Source organism: Magallana gigas, chromosome 3, assembly GCF_963853765.1.
Source record: "Magallana gigas chromosome 3, xbMagGiga1.1, whole genome shotgun sequence".
Taxonomy (NCBI): Eukaryota; Metazoa; Mollusca; class Bivalvia; order Ostreida; family Ostreidae; genus Magallana; species Magallana gigas.
In genome coordinates this window covers 6,058,745-6,079,544 of record NC_088855.1, presented here as the reverse complement: position 1 = coordinate 6,079,544, position 20,800 = coordinate 6,058,745, and the positions used below count along the sequence as shown (strand labels likewise).

Below are 20,800 nucleotides of genomic sequence, written 5' to 3'. Positions count from 1 at the left end.
AACTTTTGTTGTGTTCAGAAAACTATTAATTTGTTTGCATGGTACAATACAAGAAGTCAATAGTGCCACTTTTTATATTATAAAGTCTTCTTATTGTTGAGTATTGAACCATCACTGCATGCTGACATCTAGGGTAAACACAGAAAATTTATTTTGCATATTTTGAATATGCAGTGAAACCCAGATGAGAAAATACCAGTAAATAGTACCGGTACTATGAATTACAGGGATGCTATAGACATTACAACAGATATCATTTTTAAAGATACTGGAGAAATACATGTTGTTTTGTGAATTAAAAATCTATCCTATATATATAATGCAAAAAATAATTTTAATGAATATTATTTACTAGTATTTTCTTATCTGGGTTAACAGGTATGGCTATGTTGTATTATCGATTTTAATTTTTAACTATACGTGCGGCAGATCAAACAGGGGTCAAAATTCAAACTTGCATGTATTCATGATTTCACCTTAGTAAAACTGCTAGAATTAGACCTTGGAATCCCCCCCCCCCCCCCCTCTACCCCTGTCTAAACACAATCATTCCTTCTTTTATCTATTTAATGTCAGATTTGTTATAAGATTCGTGATGAATTCTCTATTTTAATTTTTCATGTTGTTTGACTATCCCCATTTACCTGTCAAAAACTGTGTGAAATTCTTTTGATCCCTTTTTATTTACTGTACAAGTTCACTATAGTTATATATTCCTGGATAAAGAAAAAGGTTTTTATAGTTTGACAATTAAAAAACACATATATTTGTAGATGTGAAAAAACATGCCGCCCAAGAAAAGGAAATCCACCCGGAAGGGTGTTGATGAGGACAGCGCTGTTCCTTTCAAGAAGTATGTGGTGAAGCCCAGTGGGGAGGGGGAATCTCAGGATGATCTGCCCCTGTCCCAGGATTCCATCGTCTCCATGGACAGGGATCTACTCAGTATTGACTGCCTTAAACTTCTCGCAGAGAAGGGGTTCGCAGATGTGGCCAAAGTTTTGCAAGGTTAGAAAGATTTTTTACCAAATTTTTCATTTAATATGATTGATTATTTGTTTGTGTGTAATTCCTTTGATATTCACATTCTAGAAATCAAAAATTGTTATATTAACATTACATTACAGATGAATACACCATTGTTAGTTTGCTTTCTTTTTTACATTTGACTAAACATAGACAAGGGAGTTTCCCAACAGCTTTGAAAGCTAGAGCAAGGTGGTGTTTGTACTTTTTGGGTAGCTATAATAATCTAGCAAATCTTAGTTTAAAAGAAATTAACCCAGCAATAATTGTACATGTAGATAATCTGATGATATGGTATTCCAAAGTCATTAAGATTAGAAATGATGACAACCTTGTCTCTGATAAAAAAAAACCCTGCAAAGATTGATTCAGATAATTTTTCTTGGGGAAGTGGTTGTTCAAATGTAAGAACCATCTGTCAATGATGAAGTAATTCCTAAAAGGGGGAAAATTGGAGTTTTTTCACAAGAGGGGGGGGGGGGATGTTACCCTCCTCCTGGTTCTGTAACTCGCACATTTAAACAATAAAATGCTTTCTTTGGTGATTTATTCGGGATATGAAGGTAGCGACATTGCAGAAAAAATATGTAAATTTTTTCTGCAATGATCGCTACCTTCATTACCCGAATGAATCATCAAAGAAAGCATTTTATTGTTTATATTAACATCTTTTTTTTAGGCAATTGATAAATTGATTATGAAAAGTAAGTAAAATTCACTAAATTACTGTTAATGTACGTAAGTACATTAACTAAAAGAAACAGCCAAATTGTCTCCTGTGAGACTTTGAGTCTGACGTCGTCATGATTATTTAGTGCAGTCCGTGATTTTTCCTAGGTAGTTGTAGGTCTCGACCAATCGATAAACTGGGCGTGTCAAGTTTGGTCCTGTCAGTTTCAGCCGCTGTAGATTTTGACCAATCAGTAAACAGGGCGTGTAGATTTCAATCTGGCTGTTTCTATAGAACTATGATTTAACTATTAGTTTCCGTAAGAAATAGAGGGTATAATACTTGGCAGATGTAAATATAATGATGTGAGTTGTGTGTTTCTTGTTTTTGGGAGAGGTGTACATGTAATTTTGTGGGTTTTTATTTTCTTCACCTTTAATTTGTAGAAGAGGGTGTGACTAATGAACTGATAGACAGAGTCACAGAAAGTCAATTGAAGGACCTAGAAATTAAGTAAGTAAGATACCACTTCCCAAATTCCAGTGGATGGATTTAGAAAAAAAAGTTTGCTAGATTTTCATGTATTGAATAAACTTAATTGATACTTATTTTTGATAACGGTATATTTCTTAGATTGTACTTTTTAGTTGTTATCATGTACCTGTACATAGAATAAAATTGATACATTTCAAGCTCTTTAGGCTGAACTTTTAATGACAAAAAATTAGGGTAAAAAAAAATTTCATTTAACTTAATTTATGTTGCCATGGTTATCAGAAATAAGCAAAAATGTAAAATCCATCTTGGTTCTTTTGTGTCAGAGAGGGCTGATATTAAACAGTATCTTTTTTAAATTTCAACAGATTGAATGAACCATTGCTAAAAATATTTTGTCAAATATGATGTGCTAATAAACTTGCTAATGTCTAAAACAACTCAGTACTGGGACACTGGGTTGTTGTAAAACAAATTGGCACACAAAAGGTTAAGATTTTTTAATGGCATTGGTATGTAGTGTGTGTACAAGATCTGAATCGTAGGTATTAGGAAGTGATCTATTTTTAGTTTAATTTTCTGAATCAATGATTGTTTTAGTTCAGTTAATATAAACTATATAAAAAATTAAAATCATAAATGTAGACATTCTGTTGTAAACAACTTATAAATTGTTAAAAATTGTAACTTTTATACTGCTTCTAAAATGTCAACAGTGAGCTTATTCAACATAAATAATTTATAATTGATGATTGAAACAACATTATGGATTTTATTCCAAAAGAAATAAAAAGTTGCCAATTTTTATTTAGACCACTTGGTAGGAGACTTGAAGCTATTAAGTGTATCCAGAAAATTACTGAAGGACTTTATGGATATAAGGTAATAATAAAGTGTGGGGAAGAAATGAATACATGATATGTACTAATACATGTACATGTAATCAAAACTTCAATATCTAAAAGTTCTTGACATAAAGATTTAGGGGTTGATAATTTGCAATACAAGTGAGATGAAACAATTTGTAAATAAATGTCACTGTTCCAAAATTTATGAAGTTTTATATGTAATATATGTTTCAAATGAGTTTATCTAAAAAAAAAAAAAGAATTGATAAGATAATGAGATGATTTGTGAAACTAGGTTGAGCTTTGTGTAATCACAAATCCTGGTACATAAGCTTATCAAGCCGTTTACTGAAGCATATGTACATTTCAGATTTTGAATGACCCAATTCACGGACACATTGAGATCCACCCCCTCTGTGTGAAGATAGTAGACACTCCTCAGTTCCAGCGACTGCGCTCCATCAAACAACTTGGAGGAACTTATTTTGTTTATCCCGGTGCAGCTCACAATCGATTTGAGCATTCTTTAGGGTAATTATAGCAAAATTGAGGGTAGATCAAATCCCAGGATACTTGTTGCCTGTTGGTATCATTTTTTCATTAATTCAAAACAATCATATTGTAATTGAGAGTTTTTAAGTTTGTAGCGAAACATTTCATGAATGTAGAATAAGAAATACCATAAATGTTTTGAATTATAAATAGTTCTGTCTGTCAGACTTGAAACTATTGCAAAATTATTGCTACTTGCACTAATAGAATGAATTTGTTAACAGCTGGTTTTTCTTTTTTTTTTGGGGGGGGGGGGGGTATTCTTATCGTACATTCAGATCCAATGCAAAAAAAAGTTCTTGCTTACCATTATATTGTATAATGAAGGTGCTATTGCTAAAATATTATGTGCTTTTTGTATAACAGGTAATGATTATTAGATTATCTCTGTCTTCCAGGGTATGTTATTTGGCTGGACAGCTTACATCCACCCTCAGAAAGCGACAGCCTGACCTGGGGATCTCCAACACTGATGTCCTGTGTGTTCAGATAGCCGGACTGTGTCATGACCTAGGTATAGCAGCAGTTACGGCTTATAGCTTAGTTTGTGACATACATACATTGTATACACTGTAACTTACATGATTGTAGAGCACTTGCTAAGTCTTGTCAATTAATACTCATGTGAAAGGCTGAAAAAGAACCTTTCCAAGGTTTGATTTAACAGATAAGGTTGTCAGATTCTAAGTGTGTTTGGCATGTCATGATGAACAAAACCAACAGTTGATCCTTAATTTAAAAAATTATCTTAACTTTTTACAGGCATACATTTTAAGCACGTACTAGACTTTAACCCGTGCGTGCACGGGTTGACATTGCATATGATATCGGACATTTACAGAATAGATACATCGACACACCGTATTGTTGACACGCTTTAAGCCTACAATAATGCTATAAATTTCACTACACTCTTCTTAGTTAGAACAATCTAATTGTGTCTCGGGACAGGCCCTCACCACATGCAGTTATAATGCCTCCCATATACCCGTAATGTAGCAGAAAATTGCAGAATCACTCTGAAACGATTTTGGAGAAAATTGATGAAGGTGCATCGAAAATAATAGTCAAATTATTCATAACAAACCATTTTGGGGCTGTAAATACCTTTCATCCAAAACTTAATTTATATTATTGAAGAATTAATCACTTTTTCACCAATGTTTTTTAATCGCTTCAAATTTACACACCATGATGACATTCGGAACCCTCAGGATTTTTCAAAGTAAATGCACTGTGTTAGCGTTATCTCCCATATTTTCTTTGATGAGCAGAATATGGGCGAGTTCGATCATTAACTAGAGTTCAGCCACGGTAGTAAGGAAAACTTATGGTGCGCATGTCTGTGTTCGAACGCACATTGGTCGATGTCTGGTTGAAACAATGAGAAAGATGTTAATTGCTACTCATAATTTTATTGTTCATGAAAAAAGAAGGAAAATAACATGTAAGCACATTGAATCATATGTGTGTGCGCTAAAATTTAACACATTGCATGTTGTGCTGATTAAAATAAGCAAAATTCGGAGGTTCGGCTTTCCACCGCCATCTTTAAACTACCTGACCAGAGACAGACCAGAGTCACTCCGTTGGTTGGACCACGGTTCCATTTTAGTTGGACTAAAGTGAGTTCGATCTCATTGTAGTCGAACCACGGCAACGGTAGTTTGTGATCGAACTCGCTCTATATAAGCAAATTTCCAATGAAAATTTACAAGTATTTGTATTATCGTTTCTGAGTTTATCCAAATGTGATATTGTGGAAACACAAACTAAAGAGCCTTCGGTGATTTAGCGTGAATGTAGAATGCACATGTGCAAGATTGTAAAATCCAAAAAATCTGGACGATTTCCAGAATTTTCGTTAATTATCAATTAGTGAAGCTTGATTGAGAAAATATAAAAAACAAATTGGTTATCTTCAAGTACCAATGATGTTTAAAATCTATAAAACAAAAGACAGTACTCTTCTGGTTTATCGGTATTAAAGCCCCAAAATTCGAGTCTTTTATTTTAATATAGTAGTATAGATTATTTATGGTTTAAACCGCAAAACTAATATTTACAAGTTATTTAAGAAGATGGATCTTTCACTGTAGGACATGGACCATTGTCTCACATGTTTGACAATAAATTTTTGCCTGTTGCCCGACCCAAGGACAAGGACAAAATTAAGGTAATTATTATTTTTTATTTAACGCTATTATTAATGGAGCAAATTATATTTCCTGATATTAAATTAAACAAACAGTAAATTTTGTTTGTTTGTCCTTACTTAATGATGTATGATGTCATTTATATGATTTTTAGGTCACCTGAGTTACACATTTTACCTATTTCCACTGGTCGTCTTCCATCTTTGGATCATGCATTTACAATTTTACATTTTTAACTTCTTGAAAACTACAAGGCCGATTGTTACAATTTTTGTTGTTGTAATTCATCTTCAGGATGAAAGGAATATACATATACTGTAGCTTGTGAAATTTATGACCATGCAATTCACAGGGTATCATGGGTGGGGCCAAAAAACAAAAAAAAGGCAAAAATCTTTTTCTCTACTCCTACACATGATAGAAAAAACTTAAAACATGATTATTATAACCATCATGAAGCCATTTGTCAAATTCTGAAATTCTTGGCCCTGGGGCAAAGCCAATATGGCTACATAGTGTAAATGTATTAAATCTTAGAAAATGTTCTTCTCCATTTTCACAATAGTGGGATATCTGAATGCATGATTCTGATGTCCATTAGGCCCTCTAACAAAATTGTGAAATTCATGGCCCTTGGGTCAAGGATTCAAGCCCTAGGGCGGGACCAATATGGCCACTTAATTAAATGCATTTAATCCTAGAAAATTTTATTACATCTACAGCAGGGGAGAAAATCTGAGTGCATGGTTATGATATTCAATTATTCATGAAGCTCTCTACCTTAATTTTGAAATTCAATCAATTAAAAATTTCTCTGTTTTTTTTGGATGTGTAATATACTTATTAGGAACAGCATTTTAAACCCAGCTTTTGGGGATGCATACTATACAAAAGTCTTGCAGTATTTTGACATAAATCTACTTTTTTCAGCATGAAGCTTTATCTGTGAAGATGTTTGACCACTTAGTGAGCAGTAACAACTTGTTGGGGGAATTTGAGAAGTATGGACTGACAGAACAAGACAGGACTTTCATTAAAGAACAGATCGCGGGACCGCGCAAACACATCCAAAAGGTACAGATGGTCTCTAATGTTATCACCGTAATACATATATTATGAATGCAGATTTTGAAGATATTTTGATAGTGGATATTTTGTGCTTAACCCTTTCACATTTTGGACTTTTTACTCATATTCAGAGATTTTTTTTTAAAATAAATTATTTTCTTTAAACTGCTGCACAAAATTTGGTGAAACTTTGCATAGAATAAAGACACAATGTATAGATGTACTATTTACTAGGAGAATGTGGTTCCATTCTTTTTCTGGGAATTTCTGCCCTTTTTGAACTTAGAATTTTGGCTATTTACGAAGAATATGTCAGCAGAACTCCTTTTAAAACAATGCACATAATTAAGTGAAACTGCATAGATACCGTATTACGTGTATTTTTTACGTGCTGCTAATTTTTACTAATTTTTACGAGTTATATAAATCCGTAAAAATTAAACGCATAAATTTTCACAGAAGTAAAAAAACACCGCACGTAAATTTCTACATCGTACGTATGAGAGTAATGATCATGACCTTCAGCTCAGTCCCTGACGGATGTACATGTACGTATATTTGGGCGTTTTTGGTCAGGTGGTGATAACAGATCTTTCAGTCATTCTTGAGTATTTTTTAAAACTGCGTTTAAATCCATGTTAGTAGCTAGATGTCTTTTTTGGTTGGGAGAGAAAGAAAGAGAGAGAGAAAAATTTTTTGAAATGGAGTTGTCTCTCTTTTTTTCCCGGTAAATCGATTTGAGATGAGCACATGGTGTACATCAATGATGATACCCAGATAAATAGGAATAAGTAAAGTGTATATCACATATGAAATAAAGGTAAATGTATAAAGTAAGGATGTCAACGAGTACCCGGTTAACCAGGTACTCGATCGAACGTCAGAGTATTGAATACTAAAATCGGTACTCGGTTACTCGGATGTATATTTTTTAATATTTTTAGGTTTATTTAATAATGCATTAAAACATCGGTTTTAAAACTTAAAACGTCAATTGCACTTGTACATACAGTTAGGCCAAAAAAAAAATATTCCTGTTTCCGGTCACTTGACCAAAAAAATTAGGGTAGGTAGGTAGGAAAAAAAATTTATTTTTAAAAAATATTTTATTTTAGGAGCATGTATGTAATAATGAGAGAGATGTATATTCCCAGTGTTCAGTATGTAAATAGATGATTTAAAATTTCCAAAGGTCTTTGTATTGTTGATGCATGTAATGTATAGAAAACAACAGGCAAAGAAAAAAAATAGATGAATTTTTTAATTAAAAATAAAAACTAATATTATTTGCAAAATTTTATCTACGTGTATGAATGTACATGTATTTATCCTTTTCTGGATAAATATTTTTGTATTGTATTAGCTTAATGTCAATATCAACATGATTAATTAAATCACTCTCTGTACTTACGTGTATTTAGTATTAGTCCAACCCTTTGACCCACTTACTACCGTACATTATGTAGAGGATCTGTTTAATTCTCAAGATAATATAGAAAGCAGTTTTATGATAATTTTAACATCTGTTGTAGTTATTAACTAATAGCGGGTTATTGACTAACTGTAATATCAGGATTTAAAGTAATAAACATTGTTTTTGTAATTTCCAATAGACAGTATGTTGTTGCATCACCCGTATTTATAACCTCTGAAGGTAAGATAGTCGCAAGTTATTCACCACAAGGTATATTTATGCAGTAAAAATGTCTGTAGATTAATTTTTCTATCATTCTTTCGCCAGTGAGGTTAATTTACACATTTATGAACTTCGAAGACTTGGTCATCTTCACTTCTCTTTCTGAGGAAATTCTGGCAAAGTTGCCGATCACCACCATGATCACAAAAAAACTTTAAGGGTCGGAGGGTAAAAGATAGGGTCGGTCTGGCGACAGGAAACAGGAATAATTTTTTTTTTGGCCTTATTAGGATTTCCTACGCCTCTAAATATGCTAATTGACCGTTGCTAAATGACCGTTATCGCCTGCGGCAGTGTTTGTATAGTAATTATCGTGACCAAGCACCTGTTACCTAGCTTTTCTCACCTTTGGCTGTCTTCGACCCTTATTTTTTGGCTTACTTTAATGATTTGTTTTCACTAAACATCGTCGTTTATATAGTCTATTATATAAATTAGATAGCATACAGTAGAGAAATTGAACAGACCTAAACTTCAAAGTTTAGGTCTTTTAAAAAATATTTTAAAAGAACTGAAGATTCAAAAAACGTAAAATATCAGCTGTGCTAGTAAACTAGCTTATTCTATATGTACGGGGGGAACGACAAACATGTTAAATCACATTTGTCTTAAAGATGAGGAATTTCTACAAAAGTGACCAAGTTTTTACAGGTATCAATGTACTTGTTCATATTTATTTACATTCTTACCGAGTACCCGGGTACTCGATCGGAAAAACGTCCGAGTAACCGAGTACTAAAAATTAACCAATTTGACATCCCTAGCTATAAATATAAGGAATCGTTAACAGAAAAACGATTTTCTGATTTGTATATGTATGTGTCAACTGTAACAAAGTCACGGTGAAATTTCCCCATTTTACCACAGATTATTTAAATTTTTACGGACATGTCCAATTCGTAAAAAAAAACGCGTAAAAATTCAAATCACCCTATTTTATGACAAATTCGTAAAAAATTACAGCAGTAAAAATTACCCGTTATATGGTAATAAGGACACAGTATGTAGATGTGCATATTACCATGAAATTCTGGGTTTCCCTTTTTTGTGTGAATTTTGGCCCTTTAAGGTACTTCACTACACCGAGACTTATACTTTTTAAGACACTACGTCACAAGATGGCGATTTAAATGTTTTGTTAAACTGTTTGTATCAATCGATTCAGATGTATATCGTCATAGCTCAGTGGTTAAAGTATCAGGCATGTGAACCGCAGGTCATGAGTTCGAATCCACCTGGGCCTTTTGTTTATGTTTACTGAATGAAATTTTTGAAAATATCATTTTTTAACTAAAATTGTACATTTTTTCGCCTATTTGACATATATACTTCTTATCCATCATGCTTTCTATCAAAATCAAGTAATTTTCTGCTGATTTGAGAAACTTTTTCAAGGTGTAGTGAGGCACCTTAAAACAGAATCCAGGCCATTAGCAAATGTAGTACATTGTACTGAAACAATTTCTCAGAACAACTCCTTGTGTACCCCTAAATAAAATTTCATAAAACATTGTAGTTGTTAACACTTTAAGTACATATTTGCAGGAAGTTTTGATGTGATAATTTTTCTGTTTGTTGTGTCCCTTTATTAAATTATTTTATGTATTTAATACATACTCTGCCATTCATTATGTGAAGAATTGTCAAGTATTCTGCAATGTTGGAGCGTTGTGTATGTGAGATTGCTTACTTTTTCTTTCATTTTATTTTTTATTCTCTGAGCATAAATATGGGAGGTTTTAGATCAGATTTTTTAAACTATGATTTTCATAAGCACCCATAAAAGAAGAATTTATTTCCTACATAACAACCTTAGGTTTAAACAGCATGAGAGAGAAAGTGAACAAACTTTAAAAACGATGGACTTAACAAATACCCAGTGTTTAATTTACACATATACTAGTTGCTGCTGTTGGTTAAAGGTTTCTTCATCATACATTTGATGACTTTTTAAATTTTCATTTACTGTAGAAAATAGTGGATGGTAAGTAATGATATATATTAGTCACACTTACAACATTTTAATTCTTTGTAGGGCAATGGCTTCCACAAGCTGTTTTCCTAGTAGAGGTGTTTTTAGTAGTTTATTTCATCATTTGTTTAAACATTTTCACTTTAACCGGGTTTTCCGTGGGAAAAATCTGGTTATTGAAATCCTAAAAATGGCATGCAAGTGAGTGAGTGGGGTTGGTTAATGCAAGAAAAATACCACTATTGTACCCTTAACTCATACAGTTTACAAGATGGATTTGGTTTGCAGATCAGTTGCAATTGTACATAATAATTATACAAGTATCAGAGATATGCATCTTACTTTGATATTAATTAGGGCCCCGCAAGGATTTGCGGGTGCCCTATAGTAATCACTCTGTCCGTCCGTCCTTCTGTCCGTCCGTCCGTCTGTCACTCTTCCGTCCACAAATTTCCTGTTTTTTTCTAATAACTTTTTTTATGGTTGCCCAATCAAGTTCAAATTTGGTATGGTAGTTCAGTAGGCAGAAATACATATTTTGATGCTAAGTTTGGTTCTCTATGTCTTCTGGTTTGGAGCTGGGGTGGTGGGGTAGATTCCTAACTATGCATAAGAAGAATGGGCAAAGAGAGATAACTGCTGAGAATGAATGGGCAAAGAGAGATAACTGCTGAGAATGTTACCATTGTATACATGGAAGGCTGTGCAATATTTGTCCTTTGGGATTAATTAACCTTCCACAGGAAGAAAATCCTAAGCTTTATCTTTATCTGTCACATTGAGATTAATTACTGCACTGCCTGTGTCTGCAAATGAACTTTGTTTTGAAGTTAAGGTCAATTTTGAATGATGTGTATAGTATTGTGTACATTCTTTGAAATATGGATTTAAAATATAATATTCATATTTTATTTCGGTTAAAATACCGTACACAATGATTTATAATAATTTTATTGAATAGAGGCAAAGCCTAGGTATCATTGCATTGGTATCAATTCTTTGTTTTTTTAACAAATTTTATTTCATCCCATGTTAACCCACTTTATCCCGTGGATATGACTCATTGGATATTTTTTTGATATCCCACAGTTGTGACTTTACAATGGGATTTGCCTAGGCATAATGAAGTAAAATAATGTAGAGTTTTATAAACAGTGTAAACATTGATTGCGGTGTATAAAATATGGGATAAATAGAATCTCATGATTTGCAGTATAATATGATTTTTATCCAACTTGTGTGTTTTATCCCCTAACTAAGGCTCAAGAAAAAAACACTTTAATTGTTGGATGAAAATCATATCCAACTACAAATCATGAGATCCTATATAGTCCAGTTCTTTACATCTTCTGCTGGGCATTTATGTTTCATCATTGTTAATATAAAGAGGATGGAATTCAAAGTTTTTTTCACTTCTCTATATTAATTGTCATAGCGGGGCCCTTCCTGACTGGTCAGTTTTCTAGTTTTTGATGATTTTTGCCTAAAAATTTTTTTAAAGATTTAGTCAACATTTAAGTCAGTGTTAATTTTATTAAGAATAGAGTAATTCCAAAACAGTATCTCCAACAGAAGAAAGTGTTTAAAAAAATCTGAAATAGTGCCCCAGTTAAAAATTGAATGTTTGCTCTCTTGATGTGACTGTCAGATAAAAAGGAATCAAACTAGCTAGAATATTTGTGATAATTGAATATTTCATTAAAGGGTTATTGTTGGACTTTGTTTATCAGGTGAATCTTTTCATAAATATGCCATTTATCAAGTGATTTTAGTGACTTACAATCATTTCATATATACACTTCAACTCCTTTTAATTGTAACAATTCCCCCAAATATTGACACCAGTTTTATATTAACAGTAGCGAGTAGTTAGGTTAAAGGTTTCGAAATACAACTTTTAAAACCATTTTGTAGGCATTGCACACAAGTTGTCCAACTTGTAAGGTAGGTAGGTGAAACTTATTATCAATTAGATGTTGTACGAGGGAGACTTGGGAGCAATGAGTTTGGATTTCATTGCAGATTGCTTTATTGCTTTATTGTCAAATCGCTTGAACACAACTGGTAAAATAACCTCTTTTACCAGGTTGTATTCTTGCTTTTAATGCAGATTTTATGACAAGATTTTCTTGTTCACAATTTTGATAGACAAATAAATCTTCATGGGAGGCTTTTTAAAAAGCTTGAGCTTTTACATGACTGCGTCCAAGCTGTTCTTAACCTTGCAGAAGCTCTTTGTATTACATGTTTACTTTAAATTGTTTGTTGTCGCATTATCTCTTAAACATGCTATCTGACCTCAGAAATTGAAGTATATTAATTCACGTCAAGAACGAATCTCCATTTTTACATGTAAACAAACTGCACCACTTCACTTTAATACGGAGCTTGTGATGGTGTTTAAAAGAATATCAGAGGCAAGTGAAGTGACGATATCTGCAGTAAAATGTCCGAGGAATTTTTTGGAATCAAACATTTGTACAGAATGTGTTCGGAGTTGAGATTAATCAGTCCTAAACTAGCACAATTTTTTGTGCGCCGTAAATTGCAGTTTTTTTCTATGGGAGGCACTGTAGCTCCCAGGTTGTCCATCCGAATTTTTCCAGATAGGGAGCTACAGTCCTGCAGCTAGCATTGACATAACAGTCTGATGTATAAACATTAAAAGTTGCTTGGTTGTGTCACCAAACTTCTTACTCAAGTTGCACACAGGAAGTAATGGACCACATCAAATTTCAGGCCAGAGTCTAAGTTTACTGATAAAGCTATGTTAAATACTGTTTAACTAATGCATTGCTATTATGGTACTAAGGGGTTGGCTCCTATTGACCTTAAGATCATATATCAGGGAGAAAAGGATCTCATTAACAAACTTTTCTTGTTGGTACATTTATTAGTGCTAATTAAAAAACTTTAACAATTAGCTTTTATTTTTTATTGTCCTTGTACATCATTAATGAACAGTAAAACATTATGTCTTCACTTAATTCGTATAAATATTTTCTACTTTAATTTTTTTCCAAAAAAATTTTAACTGAATTTTATGGACTTAAGATTTATGATATGATGAATGTCAGTTATATATATTTTTCATTCTAGAATTGGCCATACAGTGGAAGAAGTAAAGACAAAGGATTTCTTTATGAGGTAATTTAAAGCTGCATGGTCCAATTTTACAGTTTTAAATCGTCAAATAATTTTTTTAACAAACTTGATTGTCTTATGAAATTACAAAGTTTCACCAAAATAAAATCTCAGAGACTACCTCTCTTAAAAGATATAAGTACAGACCCTGAAACGTACTACTACACCACACGCTCGCTGCACGCTCGCTACACGCTCGCTAAACGGTTCACACGAAACGCTGAACGGTTTACACGAAACGCTGCACGCTTTGCCCGAAACGCTAAACGATTTACACAGAACGCTGAACGGTTTACACGAAGCGATTCTCGCACGAAACGATTTGCTCGCTTTTCACACGCTTTGGACACGCTTTTATCCTGATCGATTCGGGTCCTCTAGGATTTTTACCCTGACTCTGTTAGTAAGAATTAATTTGAAGAAAACACAAAATAATAGAAATACTGATATTAGAAACATATATGTACATAAGTATTGAATTGATTAAATAAATTAGTTTGGTACTTATATTTAAAGCAAAAAATTATTTATTCACAGAATTAGCCAAAAATATTACTTCTATAAATATATTTATTGCTCAAAAGAAATATCCATGATTCTTATTAGTCCCGTAAATAATAAAAATTCCAGAGAAAAAAGTTACCGTAACACAATATTCAATACCAAAAATAAAATCCGTATGATTACAAACTGAAATCGGTTTTTCAGTATTCGGCGGGATTTGTTTTTTCTTCTCACATTAATATATTTTTATTGGTTTCAGAGAATACGATGTAAAAATACTAACTGTAAATAAACCTGTAATTATTTACATTGATAATTTTGAAAGTTATGTAAAATAAAATTAGTCACATAAGTTAGCAAAATGCTATAAAACAACCGATTAATTTTTTTTTATGTCGAATCATTCGCGTAAATAAATGTTACGTACCGTATTTTTCCGACGATTAGTCGGTATTTTTTTCCTCTGAAGCAGAGCGCCCGACTTATCGTCTTGTTCGACTTGTCGTAGGCTCGATGTCAGAAATTTTTTAAAAATAGCATTAAAAATCTTGGTTTTAATCATCTGGAGTTGGCTGTGTGATTGAAAATTACGTTGTTGAATTCACTGTTCATCTTTAATAATTATCATTTTCACTCATCTGTCAACACTTTAATACATAATAATAACAACAGTTATTAAAAAATGTTACATTGTCTTTAATCAATTAAAAGTTTTACCGTTCCGTTTTTATAAACACATCGTCGCATGGTTCTATGTATCACTAATAGGAAGATAACATTGCGCAGTAAAATTGAAACCAAGTTTGAATGGAAGAAAATATTGCAGTAGGTCCGGGGGATGTTTTTTTTTAAATATAATTATTTTATTTGTAAAGAGTTGTTAGTGGAAAGTATAAATCAGAAATATTTAATGGTCAAAGTCAATCTTAAAATACGTAATCGGCAATTATCAATACTACTGTTTATACAATAGGCTGACACCGGTTGTGTTAATAATCTTGCCCTAAGGCTGAGATCTTTACGGCAATTTCACTCCCTGTGTATATAAAGAGTACTGTTATAAGAGTGATTATAGTTCATTGATTAATTATTGTCCAATTCTTTGATTATTGTTAGATAATTTTTTTAGGAAACGTATGTATGTCGTATATCGTCATTATCAAGTCGTTCAAATGATCGATCTATTCCTAACAGTGTCTATGTAAAACAATAGCGTGTAACTGCATTACTGGATACAAAGTAAACAAGTTTCATCAAATCATAGTAATTGCTAAGCTTTCTGCACTTGAGATCCACCTTTGAAGTCCGACACGAGACAGGTGCATGCCTATGACACCGGAAATTGTTAAACAAACATTGACCACGCGCCGAGTCAACAGGTGGCTGGTTACGTAATGGCGAATACACTGGCGATAGTCAGAGTGGATACTTATTTTAATGCTTGGGAATAAAATATTTCTGACAAAGTAAGTTTAGTTTTGCATAACACGTGATACCGGGATTTGTTTAAAATGCAAGCGACTTTGTAGAAGTTGCCAGTATTTGACAATTTGATGCATAAGTATAAAGCGTAATTGTTTAAATGTTAATCATTAATAATAATTGGTAGCAATATCGGTGACATCGTGGCATCATACACTGATAATGTTACTGCAGTTTTATAGGCCATTTTGAAGTGATAAGATCGACGTATGGTCTGAGATCGACGTATCGAAGGATTTTGTTAAAATTTTGGCGAAAACTGGGCAATTCGACGAGTCGTCCGCATCGACGAGTCGTCGGGAAAATACGGTACATAACATCACAGAGAAAAATCAATGGATTAAACAATTAAGAAAGTTGTCATTACTATTTTGGATTTCGGAAAGAACAAAAAATAAAAAATGATTTAGATTTTTGTCTCAATATTCGTATACATAACCGGCGCCCCGCATAAAGGCGTACATTATATCTATCATAATATATTTGAATTAAGTACCATGCATATAGATTCCCATAATAATTAATTGCATGTGTACATTTGAGGAAAATTTCAGTGTGTTAATTACTTGTTGTTTTCCGTTATCAGTGTTTAAATAATTAAAATAATAACTTGTAGAAATATTTTTAATCGGGATTCAGAAGAATTACTTCCCGCATTTCATAGAATGAACAGAATATTTTCTTTCTATGTTTACATTTAATTTTGTTCAAATTAATGTTAAATAATCTATCATTGAAATTGTGTGCATCATCAAATACTGATTCCGACTACCTTGAAGTCATTAAATTTCTATTGGCTATTGACAAAAAAAGAGACCCGTGACCATCCAATGAAAACGAATACACAGAGTTTGATTGACAGGTTCAGCCAGGTGCAGGTCTTACCCGATGTCTGAGGTTATTTGTACTGGTTGTACACAGCCGAATAGTCTCAGTAACTAGTCTTCTTTCAATACGCGTACTTTTCTTTTGTTTGTTAAAAATTAATTCAATTTTGTAAAAAGATTTATCTTAAGTATATCTTTTTTTATAGATTTTTTTCACGAGAATATCTCAAAGGAGTTTTGCCAATCAGTTTAAAGTAAAGTTTAACATGAGCGCTATTTTGAAACAATTAAATTGTCAGAGATCGAGTTCCGAATGAAATCTGATGAACGTTTCACACGGTTCTTGCACGCTTTGCCCGAAACGATTTACACGCTTTGCCCGAAACGCTGCACGCTTTGCCCGAAACGCTTCACGATTCACACGAAACGCTAAACGGTTTACACGAAACGTTTCTCGCACGAAAGTCGCACGCTTTTTTGGTGTAGTAGTACGTTTCACGGTCTGTAGTTGAATTTAATAAATAAATGAATGCTGTTGGGTTACACAAAAATTGGATGCTCCCTGTGCAATGAAATTGTAAACTGGAAGAATCTTTGTCGGTCCGGAAATTTATTTTACAAATTCCAATATCTTTATTAATATTGAGATCTCAGTGTCAGTGCTGATGTCTGAATTCTTTATATTAGGATGTTGTGTGCTCTAAACACAATGTGAGCATCATTTTAAGCTGTCAAGTATACTTTCAAATCAATAGCATGTTGAATGCTATTGTCCATACTGGTAAGGTTTGCCAAACTATATAATCCTTGTTTATTTGATGTAAATTTCAGTATGTATATTTGTCCCGAAACCTAATGGATGTAGATGAATCTTTATATACTAGAAACCCTAAAGCATACCACTACACCAAAAAAACTTGCCACTTTCTTGCTTGAAACGTTTAGGGTAAACCGTGAGGCATAACAAGGAAACCATTCAGTGTTTTATGTGAACTGTTTACCGAGAGTGTAGCTAGCGTGCAACGAGCTAGTGGTGTAGGAGAATGTCTTAGGATGTTTAAGTGTCTGATGTTGCTTTTTAACAGATTGTGGCAAACAAGAGAAATGGGATTGATGTGGACAAATGGGACTATTTTGCTCGGGATTGCCACATGCTCGGGATCAAGAATAACTTTGATCATACTCGATGTATGAAGTATGCCAGAGTTTTGAAGGTTGATAATGAACTGCAGATATGCTCAAGAGATAAGGTTATTTTCAATTAGTGCTCTTGTATAAAAGGAAAAAAATTGTGACTTTGAAAAAATACAAATTTGTAATGTCTGTATGGTTTGATTTTTTAGGAAGTAGGAAATTTGTACGACATGTTTCATACTCGGAACACTTTGCACAGACGAGCATATCAACACAGTGTGGGAAACATCATAGAAACAATGTAGGTCATTTTTTTAATTTCATTTGAAATGACGATGTCCTTTCTGTCCCTGTCAAAGCAATTAATCATTCTTCTCTATTGTCGTTGATGCTTGGCAGTTTTTTTGGTATCTGGCTTTGTATATTTTTTGTTTCTGATAACTTGATGTTTTCAACTAAGTAATGATTGAATTTGTTTTGTTCTTTGGTTCTGTGTTACAAGTAGCTGATTGCTAGAGTGTTGATGTTTCTTTTTGACACCAATTGACATTATTTTATGGTTTTATTAACCGGGTTTTATGGTTTCCTTCTCTTTGGTAAGGGAGACAATTATAACAGGGATGATCTATGCATAATTATCAAATTAGATACATGTATAGAATATCTGAACTGGTATGATGGAAGCATGAGCTTTTCTGATGTTTAGCCTTCTTTTATAAGATCAGAATTCTTTCTTTGTAACCGGGCACTTTGTCCAATGGTTAGTCATGTTGATATACTGGAAGTAGGTAAATTGCTGGTTATAAAGAAAAATTATCCTTATATTTTGTATTACCAATTTTACATTGATGTTTCATATGCCTCTGTTTATATTAGAATCAGGTGTTTATAGTCACCTAGTGGCTCAAAAAAAGTATTATACTTTTTGGAAATTGGCGCTGGAAATAAAAAATATGTGGAATATGAATTTATTGGAGGTTTTACACATTTAATTAATCCACTTTTAACTTACAAGCCATTGAGGTTAATTAGAAATTACACTTCAACAAAACTATGTATTGGACATTAAATGACTGCCCAATGGTTGCCGTTGTCAAGGTTTAGTAATACATGTAATGGGAATGACACTATGAGAGAAAAATAGGATTCGAGGTTATTTGATGACAACGGTCAGAAAGAAAATGCATTTAGAAAGAGTGTGTGTCAATAAATATAAAAATTCTTTAAGTTCATAAAAAAATGAGGTTGTTCTGAGAGGTGGCTTTGTTATGCTAAATCATGCTACATTATTTGCAGAATGTACTAACCTGTGCTTGCATGACTAAATTTTTTTTCAAAAGTTTGTGTTTAAATATGATCATGGAAATCATGTAAAAACAGGTTTTTGGTAAGTTATGGTTTTTGTGTCACTATGCCTCTTTTAAATATTTTTGCTTCAATAGTGGAAGGGCATCAAAAAGTTGATTTTGAAGAAATTGCTACGGCTTGCACCAATATTAACACGTGACTTCAAGCTTATACGTACATGTATACCTGGCAATAGTTTGATGTTTTACTTTTAGGATAACTGAGGCAATGTTGAAGGCTGATGAGTTTATGACGATTCCAGGAACAAACGGGTAGGTCCAGAACTACAAACAAGACACATACTGAATTTAAAATCAACCACTGAAAATGAGAATATTAAGCTTCAAGGTATGCCATAGAATTTTCTGAATAGGAATAAAACTTGGAGCAAGATGGGTAAAATTGAAAATGGAAAGCAAAATTGAATCAAAATAATAATGTAGAAAATAACTATACACATCTTGTTGCAAGCAACGAGTGGGTCTTCCATCTGATTTTAGAGAATATGAGATAAAATCCTTCACTTTTAAGACAAAATTGTTAATCTACGCAAAAAATTAGGGGGGGGGGATTTTGGCACTCGGGCTTGAGTCCGGGTCGCCTGAGCACATTTCCACGACTCTGAGCTACTCAGACTCTTGCTTCAGGACTTTGATGCTTAATATCTCGAGAACGTGTGGATCGATTTTAAAACAAATCACATATTCTGAATCAGTGAAAGTGTCACTATCATCTTTTTGGGGGAAAATATAAAACAAAAAAGTTTGATATTTTTTAAATCTGCTTCTGGTGACGACCGGAAGTGACGGCTGACATTTGCTTTACCGAGGTACACCAGAAAAACAAGAGATCTATCATCTCTAAGAATTTCAGTCCTTTATCTTTACTCGTTTTTAAGAAATCTAAGAGACAATTGACTTTTAAAAATCACAAAACGAAGATAACTTCTGACCGGAAGTAAAGTTTTAAAAACTGTTCCGTTGGTATAAAATTCAGAGGATGAGGCATCAGTCCTGAAAATTTGAAGAAAATCCCATGAGCCATCTCCGAAAAAATCGCCTGCACAAAATTTGTTAGAAAAAAAAAAGGTTAAAAATAATAATAAGAAAAGTGAAAAAGAAACAATAGAATAATAGTAGGGTCTTTCGCTGAAGACGGAAGCCCCTAAAAATGAATTTATGATTAGAAGTAGTCTGGTATCAGACAAGGAAAGGAAGCATAGCATTTGTTTATAGTGACAGTATATTTCATATTTTGACAGAAGTAAGAAGGTAAATATAAAATTTAAATTTAATTGAGATTTCGCATATTCTAATTCAAATCCTAACAGCTTATAAGCTGCTAAAGTCTCATCCAGAATTTAACATGTCTTAACAAACTCCATTGTTTTGGAGCTTTGCATTACCGTACTTCTTTGAGCTTTGAAACAGCATCATAACTATATTGTTTTCACTTTACACTTGTTTTAAAAATAACTGAAAATTTCAGAAAGATGCGTAAATTATCAGAGACAGTTGATGACATGGAGGCTTATCAAAAACTGACTGACTTCATTGTTGAGCAAATTCTTTGGTCTACGGACGAAAAACTGAAAGAGTCCAGAGAAATCTTGATGAGAGTCCAGAGAAGACAGCTGTTTAAGTGTGTGGGAAACACTCGTCCTCCAAAGGACTCTGATGTTAGAGAGAAGGTAATTGGGAAAAATATAATGTAACACCCTGTACAAGTGTGGGAGGCACATTCAAACCCCAAAAGGACTCTGACATCAAAGAAAAGATAGCACAAGTGAATTGGCTACAGGAATACCCTGAGGGGCTCCAACACGAAAGGGGAGACAAACAATAAAGGAGATATAGTAAAACTGGATTTGAACGAACAC

The 20,800-nt window shown here is 33.1% G+C and overlaps 1 protein-coding gene across 2 annotated transcripts in view; it reads left to right on the top strand.

Moving 5' to 3' along the window:
* The window catches only part of LOC105340534 (deoxynucleoside triphosphate triphosphohydrolase SAMHD1), a 28,411-nt gene that overhangs the window by 1,432 nt on the left and 6,179 nt on the right, over positions 1 to 20,800 (top strand). Inside the window, exons 2-14 of one of the 2 annotated variants that reach the window (XM_034483342.2) lie at positions 774 to 1,008; positions 2,143 to 2,209; positions 3,004 to 3,073; positions 3,410 to 3,570; positions 3,990 to 4,105; positions 5,691 to 5,767; positions 6,678 to 6,821; positions 12,398 to 12,427; positions 13,583 to 13,630; positions 17,526 to 17,690; positions 17,784 to 17,875; positions 19,137 to 19,193; positions 20,410 to 20,611. In XM_034483342.2, the coding sequence (XP_034339233.1) occupies positions 786 to 1,008; positions 2,143 to 2,209; positions 3,004 to 3,073; positions 3,410 to 3,570; positions 3,990 to 4,105; positions 5,691 to 5,767; positions 6,678 to 6,821; positions 12,398 to 12,427; positions 13,583 to 13,630; positions 17,526 to 17,690; positions 17,784 to 17,875; positions 19,137 to 19,193; positions 20,410 to 20,611 (1,452 nt within the window). In that variant the 5' untranslated portion in view covers positions 774 to 785. The remainder of the gene's footprint in view (positions 1 to 773; positions 1,009 to 2,142; positions 2,210 to 3,003; positions 3,074 to 3,409; positions 3,571 to 3,989; positions 4,106 to 5,690; positions 5,768 to 6,677; positions 6,822 to 12,397; positions 12,428 to 13,582; positions 13,631 to 17,525; positions 17,691 to 17,783; positions 17,876 to 19,136; positions 19,194 to 20,409; positions 20,612 to 20,800) is intronic. The other variant, XM_034483343.2, reaches the window with a different exon arrangement.